The sequence below is a fragment of the Musa acuminata genome, chromosome BXJ1-5, assembly GCF_036884655.1.
Source record: "Musa acuminata AAA Group cultivar baxijiao chromosome BXJ1-5, Cavendish_Baxijiao_AAA, whole genome shotgun sequence".
NCBI classification, from domain to species: Eukaryota; Viridiplantae; Streptophyta; class Magnoliopsida; order Zingiberales; family Musaceae; genus Musa; species Musa acuminata.
This window is the reverse complement of record NC_088331.1, coordinates 1,997,978-2,020,023: the sequence shown is the minus strand read 5'-3', so window position 1 is coordinate 2,020,023 and position 22,046 is coordinate 1,997,978. Positions and strand designations below refer to the sequence as shown.

The 22,046-nt window shown below is 37.8% G+C and overlaps 2 protein-coding genes across 3 annotated transcripts in view; both read left to right on the top strand.

The window, feature by feature from the left end:
* The window catches only part of LOC103983792 (tRNA ligase 1), a 40,667-nt gene extending 31,343 nt beyond the window's left edge, over positions 1–9,324 (top strand). Inside the window, exons 19-27 of the mRNA XM_009401075.3 lie at positions 768–865; positions 959–1,019; positions 3,909–3,985; positions 4,091–4,162; positions 4,262–4,338; positions 4,533–4,613; positions 7,131–7,233; positions 8,249–8,407; positions 8,574–9,324. Coding sequence (XP_009399350.2) covers positions 768–865; positions 959–1,019; positions 3,909–3,985; positions 4,091–4,162; positions 4,262–4,338; positions 4,533–4,613; positions 7,131–7,233; positions 8,249–8,407; positions 8,574–8,966 — 1,121 coding nt within the window. The 3' untranslated portion in view covers positions 8,967–9,324. The remainder of the gene's footprint in view (positions 1–767; positions 866–958; positions 1,020–3,908; positions 3,986–4,090; positions 4,163–4,261; positions 4,339–4,532; positions 4,614–7,130; positions 7,234–8,248; positions 8,408–8,573) is intronic.
* A 3,073-nt stretch (positions 9,325–12,397) lies between these two features.
* LOC135672940 (type IV inositol polyphosphate 5-phosphatase 7-like) lies at positions 12,398–17,369 on the top strand. 2 transcript variants are annotated; one of them, XM_065181477.1, is made up of 13 exons: positions 12,398–13,031; positions 13,132–13,222; positions 13,580–13,648; positions 13,774–13,861; positions 13,962–14,066; positions 14,194–14,694; positions 14,797–14,932; positions 15,182–15,375; positions 15,477–15,585; positions 15,823–15,971; positions 16,108–16,569; positions 16,785–16,823; positions 16,910–17,369. In XM_065181477.1, exons 1-11 carry the CDS (start codon positions 13,002–13,004, stop codon positions 16,331–16,333), a joined length of 1,698 nt encoding a protein of 565 aa, XP_065037549.1. In that variant the 5' UTR covers positions 12,398–13,001; the 3' UTR covers positions 16,334–16,569; positions 16,785–16,823; positions 16,910–17,369. The 2 variants fall into 2 exon arrangements, with proteins under 2 accessions (XP_065037549.1, XP_065037547.1); XM_065181475.1 differs by having other exon boundaries at positions 14,791–14,932.
* The last annotated feature ends 4,677 nt before the right edge of the window (positions 17,370–22,046 follow it).

Below are 22,046 nucleotides of genomic sequence, written 5' to 3'. Positions count from 1 at the left end.
ATATAAAAACTGGCCTAGCCATATGTTTTTACGTATTCCATGGGTCAGTATAATGCATCTCAATACCTTTCTAGAATGATATATCTTGATTTGTGGTAATGGACCATGCCAATTTTTGGTACCTTGTATGCAAGTTGTGATGGCAGAGTTGCAGAAGTTGGCAATAGTACCATATGAAACCGTAAATAGGGAAAAAAAGGAGAAAACTGGTTGGTTGGCCCAGTGATTACAATAGGCGCTCGGGCGAGGCGAGGCGAGGCCCGAGTGCCTCGCTTCATTTCCAAGCGGCGCGCTTCAAAGAGGTGCCGCCTAGGCACTCGCCCGAGCCCAGGCGTCGGGTGCTTCGGGCGAGCGCCTGGGTCAGACCCGACGACCGAACTAGATTTTTAGGTCTGGTTGGTCTCCGGTGCTTTAGTTGGTTCAATTGAACCAACTAAATCACCAATATCAGGCTCCCTCTCGCGATTTCCCTGACTTCCCCAACCCTAACACTCGCAGATGTGTATTGTCTTGGGCTGGAACTCTGTATACCGGATCTCATATATGTGTATTAATCGTACATGCAGATGTATATTGTCTTGGGCTGGAACTCCGTGTACCGGATCTCATATAGTTCTGACATTATGACTTGTTTAACTAAAAAAAATTTCTTGGCTTGTGAACCAGATCTCCGACCAGTGTAAATGAAACCTTTGTTTGATCTGTGATGTACATGAGGTTTCCTTTTATGATGTGTTTGACAAACATGATCAAGCATATCGTTGCAGGAAGATATTGGCAAAAGGTTGCTGATGAGCGTAAGAAAAGACCCTATGCCATAACTCTTGCTGACAAAAATGCACCGAACGAGGAAGTGTGGAGGCAGGTACGCAAATCTCATAGTTACTGTTATATACTTCTTTATTGAAGGTTTTTCTTAGTTTGGAAGTAAACTTTAAAGGGTTTGTCCAAATTCCAGATTGAGGATATGTGCCGAAGTACAAAGGCCTCTGCTGTTCCTGTCATACCTGAATCCGAAGGTTTGCTTTGTTGGTTTTTGGCAAGTTAATCTTTTCCTATTTGTTTTTGCATTCTTGACTTTCTGCAACTTTTATGGCCCTTCTGGATGGATAGAAGTGGAGAGAAGAGAAGTAGGTTCTTATATTTGATAAGGAGAGAAATGGAGAGAGAGTAGCTTTCTCTTGTTTGGTTAAAGTCATGAAAGAGGTGTTAAAATTCTCTCAACACCCTTTTCATATCCTCCAATAGTTGGAGAGATTTGGAGAGAAGGAAGATATAAAAGTGATCCTTTCTCTTCCTTCTGTTGATCCAGACAAGGTAAGGGAAAGTGGTCTTCTCTTCTTTCTTCTCCTTGCCTATCTTCTTTTTCCTTGCCTCTTTTCTGTCTCTTTGTTATCTCATTAAATTATTATTTAAAGCATGGTTTCAAATGTTGGTTTGACTAATACGAGCCAACAGTAATAAAGGACCAATGTTGGATCATATGGCTCTATGCCAGCTGGATTCATTTTTAACATTTTTTAATGATACCAGACAGTATAGTTTGATATATTGCCCAATATACTAGTGCGTATCAGTTTGAAAATGTGTTGGAATTGGTATCAATTTGGTATTCAAAGTCAAAACCATGATCCAAATAGACCCATAATTAGTATAAGCAATGCCAACAATTTTCTGTTTACCTTTCTTTTATCCATAGCTAGTCCTAATATTAAATAAAATGTTGAAAGTTTTAAGGTTGCCTATAGATTTTGATGCTTCAAATAGTAAGCTTTAAGCTCCAATTAATGTGAATGATTATACTTATTTTTAAAGTGAAACTGTGTTCTTGTATTACATTTTTACTTTTAATGGAAACATTCTAGATCAGTAGGATTCATTTACATGTTGTTCAAGTTCCTTGATTACATCAGAGAATACCTTGCTTTTGGCTTCAATTTATTTTTGAGAATTTGGCTCAATAAGTTGAAATCTCAGGACAATTGGCCCATGTAACCTGCAAACTTGTGAAATGTGCTACATATTTCGCAAAAATTGTGAATATCTCACTTACCCATTTAAAGCTTGGAAGCTCTACAGGTAGCATTTTCCATCACCTCTATTCTGGGCTAAACTGGGTATATATATGGTTATTAGCACTAAGGTGCCAAAATACCATATTACCCTCAGGTGGACATGTCGACACAAACACATTAATTAGTTATAATGATGCTACTCAAAGAGAAAGCTATTGTTTTTGCTGCACAGCCATCCGTCTCAAAGGTTTAACTGAAAGGCATTTGCATTTATTTTGAAAGTTTGCAAGGAAATACTTGATATTTACACTTGATAGGTTATATGAATTATCAAACCCTTGGCTTTTGATGCACATGCCCCCTTTAACTTCTAGATACTTGAAATTGTGAATCTAGCATGTTGCTACTCGATTGTTATTGAATTAGATGATAAAATCCGACATTCTAATTGCCATGTTTACAAAGCCCTTGCTAGTATTTTTGTTTCCTTTCCTATCAATTGCCCATTTTTTTGAAGGAAGGATGGTTTCTTCCAAGAAAAGTTTGAGAAACAAAAGAGGTTGAGATAACAAAGAATGCTAAGGAACCATAGAGTAATAGTCTTGAGATTAGAAGGGTCTTCTAGTGGCATTAGAAGACCCCTTTAAGCAAAAGGGCCAATCGAGAATCAGTCAAGCCTTGACTCCAGCCTTGATTCAGGCCTTGATTTGAGTTTGGTTCAGTCTTAAGCCTTTTTTCATCGCACACAATCTTTACAAATAAGGAATGGAAATCTTTCTGTTACATGATCAAATGTTCCATTTCATATGGGAAATGCCATCCCTTTCTAGACACAGTCTTTTGTCATCCAATCCACTTGCTTTCCATTATGTTGAAATAGATTTGATAAATATTGACAATTCTTTAATATACTATTACAACAAACAGATCTGTTAGATAATGAAATATTGGCAATGAATCAGCAATTTGAAGGCTTTTTTTACATATTCTGGTAAACCAGCATTAATATTGTTGATGAACTAACATTAATATTACTGATGAACCTGCATATTCTTAACTGACAATTTTTGGTTTGATTGTCTGTTGCATATAAAAGACGAGATTTGACTATGGAAGGTATCAGCTAACTTAGCTGATAAAGATCTTGACAGTGTATCATAAGGTTTTGGACTTGAATCCCGCTTTCGTCACTTATCTTTACACCACAAAAAGAAAACTATGAACTGATACATAGTTATATCTAACAGGACCAATAGATTGGGGGCCGTTTTAAATAATTGGTGAAATTGGTATCCATGAATTGCAATGAATTTCACCTGTAGTTGGTATCAACCATGTACTGGTAACCCACTTCCCTTCAGTCTCCCTCCAGCATCCCCAGGTGGCTCCACCTGAGCCATGATGCACATGGTGGAGCTTTTAGAAGCCATCACATGCCTATGCATGCCTTACGAGTGGTTCAGCCTTAAGCCGCTATGTTTCTAAGTTGTTGGTCTGCATAATATTTTAAAGGTTAGTCAGCTGTACTAATGCTGGTCTATCCTACACTCCTAAGCCTGGCTGGGGCCTGAAGAAGGCAACCAACTGATTATAAAAATTGCATTATTTATCTAATCTATTTAGGCTAATTAAGAGTGGATATGGGCATTAAACTCCCTGTATCCAATCCATTTTTTATCAACAATGCTTTAAAATATCTGCAATTAGTTGTATATTTTGTTTTTTTCCACTAAATAGATTTTTTTATTAATAATGCAATGTTTTCTTTGTGAATCCTAGTGAAGTTTATAATGTGAAATTGTTTCTATATACAATGTAAACTTCTTGAGATTGTTCTGGTCAAAACTCATGGTTTGGAAAGTACATATCTTGATGATTGATATTAATTTGCAGGAACTGATTCTAATCCGTTTTCACTTGATGCTTTGGCTATCTTCATATTTCGTGTACTTCAACGAGTAAACCATCCGGTATTTGCTATGCGCTGATTTTCTGTTGTGATTTAGTAAAATGATGCTTTATTTATGATTTTTGTAATTTTTTTACTTATAATTATTTGTGCTTTACTTTTAAAGGGAAATCTGGACAAGGCATCTCCAAATGCTGGTTATGTTTTGCTGATGTTTTACCACCTCTATGATGGCAAGGCATGTAAATTTGATAGTCTTTGGTATGGTGTATTAAGATGAGGAATTTATATACTATTCACTTCATTTTGATAAATTGACATTGGGAATTTTATTCAGAACCGCAGAGAATTTGAAAGTGAACTATATGAACGTTTTGGCTCGTTGGTCAAGATGCCTTTGCTCAAACCAGATAGGTATGAACTATAAAAACTATTATAACATTGTTTTAATGAAAACATTGTGAACTAAGTTGTAACTTCATTACCCTGCAGCATTGGGATTTAGTTTATATTTCTTACTCAATTAGTCTACAGAACTTGCATGGTTTGGTGACTTTTGTCCTACATTATTTCCTTATGATGCAGAAGATATTTGTGCTGTTTTCCAGGAATCCATTACCTGATCCTGTTAAGGATATACTAAATGAAGGCATAAATCTTTACAGACTTCACACAAACAGGCATGGAAGGTAAAATACAATACGTATTAAGATATCTCTATATTAGTATTTCTGAAGAATTCATTAGTCTAATGGTGTTGATGCAGTAGTATTGCCATGTAAATTAGCCTACAGAAAATAGCCATTTCTGTTATATGATTGTCATTAGTAATATGCATATTTGCTGAAGTATATGAAAATATGAAATTAATTCAAAATTACTTAGACTATCAAATCCGGCTTAGCATCAAATCCATGAGAGATGAACAAGATTCGAGACCAGTCAGATGGTTTTGAAAGCCATCTCATTGGAATCTCATCCAGTTCCATCTTATCATGTACATGTCTTCATTTCATCATTGGACATGTCTTAGTGCATATGACAGACTCTTAAAGCACCCACTCTGACATTAGGATAAGTTTGGTGTTGCTTGTTCACTTCACTTGACTTTCCAACTTGGGAATTGCTAATTAATATGACAGGCTTTTCAGTACTGAATGGGGAAGAGAAGCGGGAACCATATTTAATGCAAAGTGGTTGGGAGGTTCGGCCTGAAATTCTTTAATCAGTTGGTGAGTCAGGTGGATTTTTATTGGACTTGACCAACAGATGGCCATTAGGAGTCCAAGTCATTTTGAGTGGAAAAGAAAATCTATCTGCAGGAAATTATGAGGAAAATTTTGGGGATACTTTTTTTTTTTCTTTTTTCTTAATAGGAGCCTCTCTGCATTCGAAAACATAGTTACCGTGAGTCTCATATGTTCAAATAGAACTAGAGAAATTTTATTGAATAAAAATATATCAACTGAATCTTAGTTTCATAGGCCAAATGACCCTTGTTTATCTTCTTCCCTTAACCTTTGTGTTAGTACACCTGATTCTTTTTTTCCCCTATTTACCCCTTCTACCTTTCTGTCCCTTTCGCCCCTTCAATTTTAAACAACTGTCTTATTTGTTGTTGTATGGAAACACTCTTGAGGTCTAGTGAGTACTGAACACTATGTTATGTATGTTATTGTGATGAATCTGATGATGACCTCTCTCTGTGACCTCTGATTAAGATTAGACATGTATTTAAAGCATGACTTTATCTTTGTTCTATATAGATTTGGATGAGACATTAACTACTAACAAACTTTCTTTATACATGAGGTTTTTAGAACTTCTTTGTTGCAAACTTTCATGTAGTTTTTGCGGATTCATTCACCTTACAAATCAAACACAAGTTTTCAATGATAAATCTTGGTCTGATACTAATACTGATTGGCGACCAAATCGATATGTATAAGCATAGTTATCAGATTCTTACTGAACCCAGTGTTGGACCAGAAAAATGAAGAATCAAACCACTAACTGGTCTAATTTACTTGTTGGATCAGTTATTGTTAAAAAATTGCAAAAAAACGGTTGACCTGACCTGTTTTTGGATAACCCATATGAATTGGCCAGATCAATAAAATCAATTCAGTTTTGTAAATATAGATAAGATTACTCAAATACCCATGACTTAAATGTTTTCATTAATTAAGAGGGTAATTGTATCAATTTTGAAATTAGGCTTAACATGAGAAAGAAAGTAATCCTCTCTTATTTAATCGCATCATTTTTTAAGATGCCCTCTCTTCCTCCGACCATCTCTCTCCCCTGCCTCAGCCCCTCCAATCATTATTCTCTCCCCACCTCTCTTCTCATATATTCTGTTCATATTGCAACACTGTTTTAGTGATATTTACTTGTTACTTGTTAGTTTTCTCTATTTTATTTGCTTTCCTGCTCTGCCCTTTTGTTGGTTTAATTTTTTTGCTTCACTTTGAAAACCTCTTATTTATTATTAGGTCTGACTTCCTACCTAAGGTTTTCTGTTTATCAATATGGAAATGTAGCAAAACATTAGTAACTGCAAGGTTCGCAATACCGTACCATACCGGTATTTCGATCTGGGCTCGGTGCCGATACGGTACGGTATACCGAGCGGTACACTCAGGTGTGATGAGTACTGTAGCACTGCTACGGTGCTACAGTATACTCGGACCGGTAACAGACGGTCCGCGTACCAACAACCGGTCGGACCAGTATGTACCGCCCATACCGGGCGGTACAGTTCGATACTACAGACCCTGAGTAACTGCTAGTTTTGAAAATGTAATAATCAGTAATTGTTGCTGTTGATGGTGCAGCCAATCACTTGTGATGTGGACAGTGTTGTTGTTCATCTTACACCTTTGAGCAATACCTAGTATTAATGTAATGCCATCCTGTTGTGTGCCCAGCCCTATTTTTGTTCTTTGAAAGAGAATAATCCATTCTTCTGAAGTTATTGCCCAATAATAATAGAATTTGGATGAAATCATCGAGTCATTTATTGACCTAAAGCTAGATTAACTGCAGATGATTGTATATATCGGAATACAAAAAATTAATCATGTCTCTAAATTTCTTTCCAGAAATTGGTTTTCCATTTTTTTTAATTTACTCTTCTATCTTAATAGCTAAATGGAAATGATTTCCTATTGCATGTTAACTAACAAAAAACATTGTCAACATAGAATGGAACCTGCCAAAGGCTCATATGCAAAAGAGTGGGCTCGTTGGGAGAAAAGGCTGCGAGAGATTTTGTTTGGAAATGCTGATCATCTTAACTCCATTCAGGTGCAAGACCATGTTAGGTTTTTATTTTGCACATTGTACAATTTCTTTTACTACAGTCAGCAAAGGTGATTCCTTTCTGTACATGGTTCCAGTTTAAATTCATGTAGTACATTATCATGGCTGTGACAGCATCTTTGTGCACCCTATATATATGCATATCATTTATCCTGACCATCTAGTATGCAATTGTTATTGAAGTTACAATTTGGAAAAACATTTGTTCAATGTAGAATCTACTTAAAAGCAATAATATCATTATCTGTATAAGTAAATGCTATTAAAGTTACAATCTACAGAAACCATTGTTTAAACTTTAATGCACCATGTACAGAAAAGAAGTCAAATAATACCAATTTCTGTTTGATGGCTGCCATTTTCCTACTTGGGAGGTAATTAATTGTTCAATGAAGGGCTGAATTTTCCACAAGGCATATAATCTTAATATCTATTATAACAACCTTTATCATGTGCATATCTCCTTAATTAGTTATTCTATCAACTATTGATCAGCAAAGGTGGATTTCATTCTTCTCTTGTTTGGTCTCCATCATGTAAGTTATTTCCATTATCAACTCATTTTGATTTGTCAAGTAGTAACATGATGAACAAGAGAAACACCAGTAGAGTTCTCATGATAACAATCATAATCAATTATTGATACTTCCTATATGTTTGTCATAGATTCTAGTAAGTTATGTCAGAGGGTCTACATGGCACTGTCAATGACTTCTTATCCTTTTCTTGATTGTCTAGAATGCAATTTATGGAATATTTTGATATTTGATCCTGTTGATTGAAGCATTTTCCTGTATGTCATCCATATTTTGTATTCCTTAATTTATCATTTTCTTGGACTTAAAAGTAAACAAGGTAAATGCATATATATATATATGTACATATATATATATATATATATGTACATATATATATATATATATGTACATATATATATATGGTTCGGTAAGTTGTTTATTTGCTCATATTCATCTGAGATATGTTGGCATCTACTTTCTAGGTTCCATTTGACTACGCTGTGAAACAAGTCCTAGAGCAGCTGAAGGATGTGGCAAAAGGCGAGTACAAGACCCCTGATACTGAGAAGAGGAAGTTTGGTAACATCGTTTTTGCTGCTGTCACACTGCCTGTCGGAGAAATTAAAAACCTCTTGGATAAGGTAATACCTGATCTATGCATTCTTGTATGCAGTATTTTGGACCTCACAATCCCTCAAATTCCATTGGTACCATTCCTGTTCTTACCTACTCGCACTGTAATGTTACAATGTTGTAACTGACATCTAGTGGTACTACAGTAACCTCAAACTTTTGTTTCTGAAACAGTTAGCGAATGAGGATCCAAAAGCCAAGAGTTTCCTTGAGGACAAAAGCTTGGTGAACAATCTGATGAAAGCGCATGTAACGCTTGCCCATAAAAGAAGTCATGGTGTCACTACTGTTGCTAGTTATGGTGTCTTTTTGAATCAGAATCTCCCTGTTGATTTTACGGCATTGCTATTCTCTGACAAGCTAGCTGCTTTAGAAGCACAACTTGGGTCGATCAATGGTGAAAAGATAAACTCCAAAAATGAGTGGCCTCATGCGACGCTTTGGACTGCACCAGGCACAGCACCGAAGGAGGCTAATACACTACCTCAATTGGTTTCTGAAGGTAAAGCAACAAGGATCGACATTGTACCACCGGTTACTGTAAGTGGTGAACTGGATTTCTATTAAGTGCTCTGACCAGGCTGCCCCCGCAACTTGGTGCAAGAATTGAACCACAAATTAATAAAAGGGAGATTTCCGGATGAGGCCTGTGGATTCTGTACAAAGCAGATAGATGTTCTATGCAAGTTGTTCGTTGCAGTTTTGTAGGGAAATAAGAAAGATGTTATAGCCACGTAGTCCAAGAGCATGTCCTCCTGGGTGTTGTGATGTTTTGCTTTTATTTATCCCATTATTTTTATGAGCTTGAATTTTTGTAACACCGAGCTTCAGTTTCGACACATAACTCATGTAAACAACTTACAAAGGCTGTGTCCATGTAATGTTGAGAATCATATCCTATGTGTCGACCACCTGCTTTCCCTGATTGTTTTGGTGTTACTGTTCATTTTCTCCCCTCTTTCATATTGATTTCTTCTCGTCCATTTATGTTCGACAAAGCCAGTCAAAAAAAAAAAAATCGTCCCTACATTACGCCTCGAGGGTACAACTCCAGCATTTAGAGAGCCAAAGTTGCTTTATCAGGAGGAACTCACATATCATGTACTCACTCCTTTATATAGGGAGAGAGAGAGGTACAAGAAAATGACACAAGGAAAAGGCCTGCAGGATGCGGGCACATGTTCGCACAAAACCAGTAGAAAGAGTAAAGCTCAATGAGCTCGGTATATGGAGGAGGGTCTTAAAGCTGAAAAAAAGGAAAGGAGAGCGAGCGAGAAGATACTTTGCTCAAAGGTTTGTTAGATCTCTCCTTTGACTACCCTTTCTCTCTCCTCGCGCATATAACCACTCCACATGTTGTGCAGATTGCAAACATAGAGATGGTTTCCAAGTAAAGAAAACTGGTGAGAATAATAAAATGAAGAATTCTATGCTTAAACGTAAAACAATGAGTTACAACAATCTCTCTCTCTCTCTCTCTCTCCATGTAATAAATATAATATGGATGGATGTACTTCGCTGGAAATTTGTCATGCTGATCCACTGAAGTTTGCACATACAACTCAATGGGCTGCTGTACCTCGCATGTGAATCTTGAATGATCTCCATCAAAAGACTTTGACAATGGACTCCAAATGCACATGTTCTTTCCAAAATTGTTAAACAACTAGTGGCATTTCGGGACTGAAGGTGCTGTCACACCCTAACAATCAATCAAGACAGTCAGTCTCTCTTAACAATCAAAAGAAGTGGAAATCAGTGAGTGCAGCTTTTTGAGTTCTTCTTGCAGCCGCTGGGACTTTCTACGATCAAAACTCATCATATAGAGTGCTTCACTTTCACAAGTCGCCTACACCTATCTATCTAATGAGAGAGAACCGGAAATTTAGGTACGCAACAGGGAACAGTAGCTCGCTGTTTTCTCAACGCAGCTGCTCTTCATCACAGAGGACGATCCCATGTTCCCAACTTGATCTTCTTAATATGTAATCTCTGTTACCGTCAGCTGTCGGCATGTGACTGACTCTCGGTGTGGCTGTAAGCACAGACTATTTTAGTATGGAAGAACCTTTAGATCTAATCCCTGTTGGTACTGCTTACCCATTGACTCTCTGTGTCTCCTCCTTTCTTTTTTATGCTAACAATTCGCACACCGAATTCAACTGCTTCACGAGCCGAATCCAATGGCGTTGAGCCACTCACTTAGTGCGATCATCATGTCTTCATTGAATCCAAGTCGTCTCTGTGATCTTAGTTAACCCCTCCCCCCTCCCAGTGAGTGGGGAATCCACAAGTGGAGCTCGAACGAGGGAAAAGGATCGGCATTCATCTCACGAGTGCACTAGTGATATCACTCGTGCACTTCCATCTCTCTCTCTCTTTCTTTTCTTCTTCCATCCACAACTTTCAGAGGGCACCTTCTCCTCCTCCTCCTCCTCGTCTTGTGCGTGCATGCAATGATGCGTGAATCACAGTAGTCCGATGCCCACTTGCAGATCATGAGATGCAATTTCCAGCCTTTCGATGCTCTCCAAACTCTCGTTAACCATAACTTGCGTAATCAAACCCTCCTTTCTCTCTCAGCCAAATCTAAGCATGCTAGGATCCTAGACCGGTGCAGTTCAGACCTCAAAACAGAGGCCATTTGAGGAGCTAAATCAAGCAATAGTGTCATCCAATTGCTTTGTGCATCCAAAGGCAGGACTAGGCCTCTCTACCTCCTCATCAAGCATTGAGCCAGCTCTACGGCGACCTCCAAGGGTAGGCATCGGCCAGCATCGAGTAGCCCAAAGTTCAAGGAAACACACTTGGATCTATCTCTCAGAAGCTAAACCCTACCTTTCTCCATGCAACAAAAAAGTGGGAATTCCTTTAAACATTCCCATTCCCTGTAGATCACATCCCTGTAACCGAAGGATGACAGTGGTCTCACTGTCTTGGAAGGGATGAAAGGACAAAATGGAACTCAAAGAGAGGAGAGACACACTACACTCACACCCCCCATTCTTCCAACACTTGTACTCATCTACACACACTAGCCTATCAATGAGATTTTTTTCTCCCAGTAGATGCGAGGATTTCATCTACAGAAGTGACAGTGAAGCAGTACAATGATCTCACTGCACCGGAAGAAATAAAGGGGTATATATATATATATATATATATATATATATGATGTTTTAATTTAGATTAGTAGTCTCTAAATTAATCATTATGATATTATAATATTTTTTTAATATAAGATAAATCATCCTAAAACTCTAGTGTTAGATGGGGCTCCCAAGCAGCAAAATGATATTGCACCGCGCATCGCTCGCTTGCATAGTTAAAAATCGGTGTTAGATAGTTTTCGAATTATTTTTGTGTGTTATGTCAACTACGATAAATAGTACGAAACGTTATGGTTCCTTATATAGTGTGGGATGGTGCTACACCGCGCTTCTGTCGTTGTTGACTATTTACTTATATGATCAAAAATTATTATTTTTGGATAGTTTAGATCACTTTTATATGTTACGAAGCGTCAATCATCTCAGTACCTTGAAACCTCGGTTGACATAAGGCTAGATGTGACTCCCAAATAAAACATAATTCTATCTTAAGATTTTTTATACTGATCAAAATCATTATCATATATGCTAATTAATATTTTCAAAATATCTATTGAGGTTTTCAAACCTTAATTTTTGATAGACGAATTCCATATCTCATCATTAAATTAAAATATTAGGTTAAAAAAATATTAAATTCTAAAATCTCAAGTATTTTATTTTTGTTTACTTTGTGATTTAAATTCATTAATATTAATAATAATTATAAGTGGTTAATCTGGTTCTGTAAAATGGATTTTCACGATAGTGGCATATAATTTCTTAGTATAATATAAATCAATAAAATGATATTTTTCAGGATATTTAAGTAAAAGAAATTTATTTCTTCCCTATTTATTCATCAGCTTTGCTCCGATTTTGGGTAACCAAAAAAAAAGCCTCAAAGAGGAGAGGGAGAGAGAGAGAGCGCTCAACGCTTGCGCTTTATTCTCTTCGCTACAAATTGGATACTTTGCTGTGCCCCGAGGACGAGGTTGAGGAGAAAGAAAGGGCGGTGTCTGTGAATGTGAGCGCTCCATTGCTTCCCCCATTCTCCCATTCTCTTTTTTTTCTTCCGTTCAGTGCCCATATCGGAGTTTCTGTATCCAAAATCTGATCTTTACCACCCCGCATTGCGTTAGACTTGTAGCCCGAAGCTTTAAATCGAAGTCCCATTTGCGAAAGGAGAGGTTTTTCGTTCCTTTTCCGCTTTGGACTGGAGAGGATCCTCAGGCTCCTGCTCAGTTCTCGTTGTTTTCCGCGATAGACCCTCGGGTGATGTACCTTTGTCGAGGGTGATAGCCGGCTTTCTCTTTTCCTGCGGCTTCCTAGTTCCCTGATCCATCTCCGTGGGAAAATCTTTCGAATCGGTCTTTTGTCATGTAGCACGCAGAAAAAGGGCGGCTTTTGCTGTTCTTCTCCATTGGGATCCAAACAAGGCCCAGATTTCTGAAGGCTTCTAGGTGGGGAGGGGAACCACCTCGCGGCGGCTGCATGAAGGAGTGCTGAAACAATGAGAGATGAGAACTCGAAGAAAAGCAAGGTTTTCCTGCCGAAATATTTGATTTTTATCGTTGTGCCTCTGTTTGGTCTGAAAGATTGCTGATTTGGTCCGGTTTTTCCCTCTCATTTTGTTGGAGAAGCTATCATGGTCCAAGACGCTTGTTAGGAAATGGTTCAACATCAAGAGCAAGCCTCAGGATTTCCATGCGGATGATGATTTAGCTGGAGAAGGTAGCTCTAATTGCTTCTATTCCTATGGCAGTTGTTCTCATGCTTACAGCTTCGAGTTGTTTTGTGTTGAGTTATCATGTAGTGTCTTGGGTTCGAAATTTCTACTACATGAATTTGGATAGGGGATATTATATTTCTTCTTGATTGCTTTGCCATATGCCCTGCTTGTTAGTAGGCTTTCGCCTACATCTGCAACTGAAATATCATCCTGTTGATGTGTTGTGCAGTACTAAATCTGTTCCTTTGGCTATGCATAAACTCGTAAAAGTCATTAGAATATAAGTACACCAGCCAGTAGCCACACCCTTTTTCTTGGTCTCTTCCTTTTCTTTATTCGTTATTCTCTGTGTTCATCAGGAGGTGATGGGGAATGGAGGACCAGCTTCACAGAAAGGGAGACATGCACAGTAAAGAAAAGCAGAACAGGTATAAAGTATCGGGCTTTCTCTGGTTAATAACTTTGGACCACAACTACATAGCTAGTTTCTTTTGTTTTGCCTGTTCCGGCTTTCACAATTTCTTTCTTGGTAATTTTCCTTCATGGTCCTCAGAGCGATTGTACAAGAAGAATTACGATCGAGTTTGGCAAGGAAAATTAGATGTTGACGCAGCTCAAAGTACAGATGTTCAGGACTACAAGTAATCTTCCTCTTTTTTTTGGCTCCTTTCAATCTTTTTATCGTTGAGTGGCCTCCAATTTGATATGTGATCCAAAAATGTTCTACTCTTTGGTTTCTAGAATTTTTCTCTCGACATGGAATGTAGGTGGGAAGTCTCCACCGAGAAATTTGAATCTTGAGGAGTGGATCCATGCTTCACCTCCCGCAGACATATATGTTTTGGGGTTAATTTTTCTGCTTTCCTCCTGTAAATTTTAAGATATTTGAAAGAAAATAGAAACACGCTATAGCAGTATAAAATTAGTGACACTGAAGTAGTTTATGTCAACTATATTCCTTTTTTCCTTTCAGATTTCAAGAGATCGTTCCTCTCAATGCTGGAAACGTCCTCGGCGCAGAAGACAACGTTCCAGCAAAGAAATGGCTGGCGCTTATTAGAAAAACACTGAGTACTCTTCCTGGCACATACAGTTGCGGCAGCTATAGTATATCATCCCCTGTTCCTGATCCACTTGTGGAACTAGATGCTGATTTTGAGGGGTCCTCAACAGGGAAGAAAAATTCATCATTCTTCCACCGGCGTTCATTCCATTCCATGAGCCGTAGTATGAGTATTGATGGTGATATCATGGTAATGCAACCGAGGTTGGAACGCCGGTTTAGTGTTTGTGATCCGGTGAGCATTGTGAGCAGACCAAGTAACTTTGATCCCAGTTTTAGATGTGGAGGCTTATTCGATGACAAGAAATTTGGGGGAGAATCACCTTCTACAGGTTTTTTCTCACCGTTGTCGTGTGCTTATGGTGATCCAGCATACGTGGAGGAACGGGATATTTCGTCATATCACTCTAGGTACTTCCTATCAACGATTTCATCAATTTGATTTGGTTCCGTTCTTACTGATAAGTTTTATATCTTTTAGAAATTCTGAATAATGCTATGTTACAGTTCTAGATATTGCTTGGTCGCAAGTAAACAGATGGTTGGCATATTTCTCACAGTTTGGGTACGAAGTGAAATCAGAGGTGACGTGAAGAACTTGAAGGTTTCTTGTGTTGGCAGGGGATTAATGGGTTATCTTGGAAATAAGGTAATCCAGGTCATGGACTGATGTTCTACTTCACTTAGTATCTCATGCCTTAAAGGACATGAATGCTGCAAAATCATCTCTTCTTGACTCCTGATTGATTTAATTTCTGAAGTCATGCAAAAACCATCCCTCTTCACCCCCACCCCTCCCTCAAATCCTTTTACTTTTGCATTTGTATTTGTTGCAACTTCTACAGTTCCTTTTGTGTGTGCTTGTCCTGAATAAAAAGAACTCTTCTTTTCTTTCCAGGGTTCAATATCAATCAGCATGTCTTTGCACCAAACTAGCTTCTGCTTCATCTGTAGTCATTTGACATCAGGACAGAAAGAGGGGGATGAACTACGGAGGAACTCAGATGTTATGGAAATTTTAAGAAAAACTAGATTCCCTCCGGTGCATAGAATATGTGATGAGAAGTCTCCCGAAACAATTCTCGATCACGAGTAAGCCTGTTATATTGCTATTCAATTCACTCATGTTTCTCTCAGACCACAAAGGGCCAGCACTCATGAGAAGCATGCTCTGATTCCTTTTCTTATGTCAGTCGTATCATATGGCTTGGAGATTTGAACTACCGCATTGCTCTTTCCTATCAGTCAGCAAAGGCTCTAGTTGAGATGCACAACTGGAGAGCACTGTTGGAAAAAGATCAGGTGGTTCACCATTCTTTTCGACTACATGTTTCTTAGTGTTGCTTTTTGGTTAGCATATTGTAAGATTATTCTGAAGTATGGAAATCTCTCAAGGTATTGAATCTATTTCCTTTTAGATTCTCTCTTAGGAGTGCATAAAGGTCTCGTGTGGCCCAGGAAAAGCCATTATTCTTCAATTCCTCTTTATGCATTCATAAACTGGTTGTATAAGTATCTAATCCCTTTTTGTCAGAACAGCTTCGGATAGAGCAAAGATGTGGACGTGTTTTTGAAGGGTGGAAAGAAGGAAGAATATTTTTTCCTCCAACTTATAAATATTCAAACAACTCAGACAGATATGCAGGGGATGACATACACCGAAAAGAGAAGCGGCGGACACCTGCATGGTAGAATCTTAAATAACCTCTTTGGCAAAAGCTTCTCATTATGTGTTCTTAGTTTCTAAAAGTTGCATCTTTGTCTTTTTTTATTATATCCTCAATCTTCTGAAGCTAATAAGGGCCCTTTTTTGTTCTGTTGAAGGTGTGACCGAATACTATGGTATGGTAGAGGTCTTACTCAATTGACTTACTTGCATGGAGAGTCTAGATTCTCCGATCATAGACCCGTATACAGCATTTTCAATGCAGAGGTTGAAATTATCAATCGCAACCGGTTTAGGAACATGGGCTGTTCTAGCTCTCGGGTAGAGGTGGAAGAACTCTTGCCTTACTCACATGGTTTCACAGAACCCGGTTTCTACTGTTGAGGCTGAAAATAACTGAATAAAAATAAAGGTCATAAATTTTGTCTTTTATTGAAGAGTCAGCCAGGCATGCCATCATTACAACTCCTTTTGGCCTTTTCTACGTGACATCGTGCATTGTTGATCACTTCCTGTCATTATTGATTTCTTTTCTCATCACTGCAGGTTGTTCTGCACTTATTCGGCCCAATAATTAGCTTCATAATCTTTCTGTACTCGGCATCTACCAAGGACAGCAGGTGCTTATTCCTCATTTAAACTAATTCAATAGTTCAAGTAACTGCCTTCTTTTATATCTATAAAATTTGTCTGTGAACAGTTCAACATCTTTCCATTCATAATATTTTTTATCAGATTTCTTACCCAAAGTAAATTTCAACTATGGCATGTTTGTATTTGAATTCTATAGACCTGCAATTTCAGCTAAATTTATCTTGTCACCTATGGTTTCCAGCAACCACCAGGGAACAGACACTTAGAGATTAACCCAAAGGTAATTGCTTTTCCTTTCCATTTGAACTCATCTCTGAAACTACTTTTGGATTTACAGCTTGCATTTTCTGCTTGTCTGACTGCCAGGAGAAACTATTTGGTTGCTGAACATCCAGTCAAAAGTCTTGTTCAAGGACCCCATTCCAAAATCATTTGGCTACTACTAACAACACAAATTAACCAGCTAATTCTTTTCTTTCATTCAAACAAGCAGTCGGACAGTTCATTAGGTTGATCAAGGAAGCTGCCCAGAGAACCTGGATCACTGTGGTACTGTTAAATAGGTGTCATCAGATCTCAAGTTTTGATCCATATTTGTTCTGACTGAGTGTAAGGAATTTTTGGTAGAGAGGATTAAGGCAACAAACAACTGTGTGTACAGTTCTTTCTGTTATACATGTTGGGAAAAGGGAAGGTGGAGATCTGAGTTCACTCATTGCCACAGTGATAAAGGAATGTGGCTATTATATGTTTAAAGGTCATGACAGATGGTGTTTTCACTGAAAAAGATGTGCCATTGATGATATATAGATGTTACTTTTTCTTTTTTTTTTGCTTCTTTTTTTACTGGGAAATTGTTCTAAAAGCATGAACATGACAGATCTGGTTGGCAGAACTGGAGACATGAACTTTATGAGGACCCAAGAAATTGTCAGAGTACAAGTGTGTGTATATATATATATATATATATATAAATATATTGGGTATACCTTTTTGGTTGTTGAAAGATCAAGTGGGGGTATTCATTACAAATTCATGGATCACAGTATAAAACTGCTGCTTGGGCTTCTCTTTTGGATGAACAGTGAGTTACATCTCATGGATATCATTTAAACTATTTGAGATGAGTTGACATATGCAATCTTTCACTCTTTTTATCATGCAAATCAGATGTTGAAGTTAATTTATTGATAGAAAAATCAGGGCAACCAATCCTATTGATGGAAACTTATTAGATTTGGGTTAAGAACTAAACCTAGTGAAAGTGTTTTCATCATCCTAATGTCAAATGAGTTGGGGCATTTGCTGAGCCCATAATGTAGAATTAGATTCAGATATCCAAAATTTGTGAGATTATGAACTTGTATGCGACTTGATACAAACATGCATACAAATTCATCAAAATATATCTTAATCCACCTTGAACATGAACTGCTATAAGTGCATCAGAGTTCTTCAGCAAGAAAGAACTCGGCTTACAACACCTGCATCTGAGCTTTGATGCCGACGAGTTGTTCTTGGCATGGTTTACGTTGGCACAGAGATCTGAGACTGCTCAGGTCACACCAATCTCCTCTTTCAACGCAGACCTGTCAATGTTGTCAGAAGTACTTGAAGCACTGCCTTGACAAATTGCATAGAAAATGATCTGACGAGACATCCAGCCACAAGTAAACATGAACTCAGCTTTTATCTCTGCGACCATGAAAACTGTCACTCCATGTACAAAGTTTCTGAGGGAAGCTGTGAGACTTGTTTTGATTAGAAGAAGACTGCTCGACTGAACAAAGAAAGAGAGAGAGATGGGAGAGATTTCTGCACTATCTTCCTTTGTGATGTTCTCTCTCTCTCTCTCTCTCTGAGCTTTTGGACAGTCCATCAAGCGAACTGTGTTGATCTTTTGCAACCAACACGTATTTTTGATGTCTCATTGCAGAAGGATCTCAAATATACTAAAAAAGAACCATCAGACCACGGTAGACATGCTGAAGAAGAAGAAGAAGAAGAATGCGTATCCACGTCTCTGCCAAACCTCGGACGTCGGCACGAGCGGCGAGACACGCGTGGGAGGGAAGCGGGAAACGACGCGACGGGGCACGTACGTCAGCGTTCGTACGTGCCTGCTCGTCAATCAAGCCCGACGCGCTTACGCCTTCCGAGGCTCGTCGCAAAGAAGTCTACGTGATGTGTGCATGGCTCTGTCTTGGCACGTACGTCATGAGGTGACTCTTTCCTTGGCTCACTCGCTGGTCGTATAAGAGGCTTGTGTCAGAGAGAGAGAGAGAGAGAGAGAGAGAGAGAGAGAGAGGAATGAGGTGATGGAAGTGGCTGAGATGGAGATCACTGTTTCGGGTCTTTGTGCACGTTACTGTGCTATTAATGTTGAGAGAAAGATAGGTAACATCTGCAGTTATAACATAAGAGAGGTATAGAGAAGGATTACCATATGATAGATACAATACTGATCATTTTACAGAATACTAATCAGATAAAGCTCACATTTTTTGTTGCACGGCTCAGTGGAGTTCTTCTGTAAGATGATTGAAACGACACCAAACATTTTACTTGAAAGATGATCCATCAACATGAAATGCCTCGACAGAATCTGCTACGTATCACACGCATCATTTATTGGATATGATCAAGTTAGATGGGTGATGAACTGAACTGGTGCTTGCAGGAGCATCATGTGGCGTGCGTATCAAGTTGTCAGGTGTGTGTGTCGGGCTCTCTTTTGTGTGCTTGAGTTGATGGTGCCATTTGAACAGTGCTTCTCATGGGACTGTGTGTTTTGGGCACGAAGCAATAGAGAGAGAGAGAGAGAGAGAGAGAGAGGTGATGTCACACGAGTTGGAGTGTGTGTCATGGTGTGTTCCCCCCGGCAGTTCCCAAGGAGGTATTGGGGTCACGCACCGATGCATGCTCGAAAGGAAGATGAGATACATCGCCGAAAGGGAAAGCCGAAAGATAAAGGGTCATGCCATATGTCGTCACCCTCGCGTGACACTTTTTATGGGGCTCGGCTTCAATGGTTTCTAATTTTATCCTTTCCTTTTACTGCCATTTGCATGTCCTCCAAAGGTTGCTGCGATAAATTATCGAAAAATATTTTTAAGTTTGAGAAGTTTTCAAGAATTTTTCGGAGAGTATTTAAACTTTTAAAAAAATTATAGAATAATCTCGATTACGTGTAAATATTATTTTCTTTTCGTCTTCGTCGAATCTATCATAGTTTCTCGGCATGCACCATCGCCTCCATCATCGTCCATTCACCAAAGGCATTGCGGGCATGGGTGTGGGTGCTTACGTCAATTCAAATTTTCCTAGCCAAATCCTAGGATCGTCATGGATGCGGAAGGGATGGTCAACAGAACTAGCTCACATTTGAATGTGTAAATAACCAAGAGAAGGGATGTAAATGACTGACGTTGAGGTGAAGACATAAACAACCATGAGAGGAGAGAGGGTGGCAAACCGGGCATATGGGATAATCAACGAGGCAAAGGACAATAGCTGACATGAGTATGATGGTTATTTTTGAAAAAAAAAAATATGATGTTTTGTAAGAATTTTTTAAAATTTGGATACTATCCGAGGAATTCTCAGAGTCAGAATTTCTTTAGGAATCTATCCTTATATAAATATAAAATATTTATATATTATTGCACCGAAAGTTTTTTTTTTTGACCTAACAAGAGATTTTAGAAGATATTTAGTAAAATCTCCGGACGATTTATGATATTTCACTATCATAATATGTCAAATGTTAGTGGATCTATAGAGGATGAGCGATTCTATAGTAGTATATATATATATATGGTATTTTTTAAAAAATTACACTTATTTTGATTTTTCTCAAATCATGCATTGTCCTTTGTTTTTCACCATCGTCGTTGGTTGCCTCTACTAGACCCATCATCATCTTTTATTTCCTATGCTGCCTCCCCTTCCTTTTGTCCTATTGGACCTACGATTCATAGCCCTCACGTGAGGAAAGAATGGATGCGAGGGTTATTGTTAGTCCTTTACTCTATCATCTCTCTTTGCCTCATTGGAGCTGTCATCAGCAACTATTGTGAGAGGAAGGAGAGCATATAAGGGCTATTATTGGCTAATACTTTCCTATCGTCATTTGTCTTGCTACCCGTAGCTCTTGCATACGAAATGAGGTAGCCCTCTCACACCCTCTTTTCTCGTACAAGGGTTATAGGCGACGACTCTAGTAGGATAATGGGTGACGATTGAGCATAGGACTAACGAAAGCCCTCATGTCTCCTCTTTCCTAATGCGAGGGCTGCAGGTAGCAACACCAATGAGATAGAAGAGGGGGACACAATATAGGAGGAGGCAACAACGAAAGAGAGTTATTAAAGAGTATTGGAGGGGGGCAATTTAGATTGTTTTCGAATTAGAGATAAGTTTAAGAAAATTTAAAATATGAATAACTATATGAAAATACTCAAAATATTTTTTTTTAAATCACCATATATATATATATATAATATAATATAAAGTATTTCGAGTGATAATGTGCTATCTAACTTAACAATTGCATAAAATCTCGTCTACATTATTTATTTTTTAATATATATAAAATATATTTATATTTAATTGATTTACATCAATTATTTTGATTTGATTCACACATCAACTTTAATATGATTTACATATGAGGTAATCTAATAGTTCCGTTCACTAATCAAATTATTTTGAGTATGAAAATATTGAATTACCCTTAAAATTACTTTAAATTATCTTTATTCTATAAAGCAAATCGATTCTCCTACTGCATCCCACATGACTAAATATAGGCCAAAATCAAATTATACCTCATATTGGTGCTATTTCTCATACATAATATACTATGAATTACTAGCACATTTAAATGTTTGGATCTAAAATAAGTGATAGGCCCAACATAGTCGTATGAGGCAACTCAACCCCTGTGTGCGTGAAGTATGATTTAGGTAAGAACACATTTGAAATTAATCCAATGAATTTTGGATTATTAGAAATATATCATCGTAAACGATTTCATATCCGGGATGAGAAACATGGAGTAAGCTCGAATCATTTAACATGTTTCTATCTTGCATTGTGCTCGAGTCAATTAACAAGCGTAAACCTTATATTACAAGAGTATCGACAATAATTATTCTTGATCCAACATAATTATATATTTGGATTCCAAAATCAGGTCGGATTAGATCCATGACTTAAACATCAAGCGAAAAAAAAAAGAAAAGGAACTCTAAGTAGATATCAAATTATTTTTTTTTAACAAACCTATCTTTAGTATTTTCTTTTAATTTATCATATAGTTATTCTTTCCAATGATTCATTTCTTTTTAATGTTAAACATGAAATTAAAATGTCTCCGTTGAGACATCCGATTGGTGAGTATATTGTTAAATAAGTGAAAAAAATTCAGGTTTGAATTAATATATGAGTATTTTGTATATCATTTAGTTTAATATTTTTAAAAACATGAAACTAAAATTAT

Excerpts from the sequence above, each read along its gene's own strand:
- LOC135672940 (XM_065181475.1), top strand. The coding sequence starts at position 13,002 with ATGAGAGATGAGAACTCGAAGAAAAGCAAG. Across the intron at positions 13,862-13,961 it reads ACAGATGTTCAGGACTACAA|AATTTTTCTCTCGACATGGA; the intron begins GTAATCTTCCTC and ends TTTGGTTTCTAG. Across the intron at positions 15,586-15,822 it reads CACTGTTGGAAAAAGATCAG|CTTCGGATAGAGCAAAGATG; the intron begins GTGGTTCACCAT and ends TTGTCAGAACAG.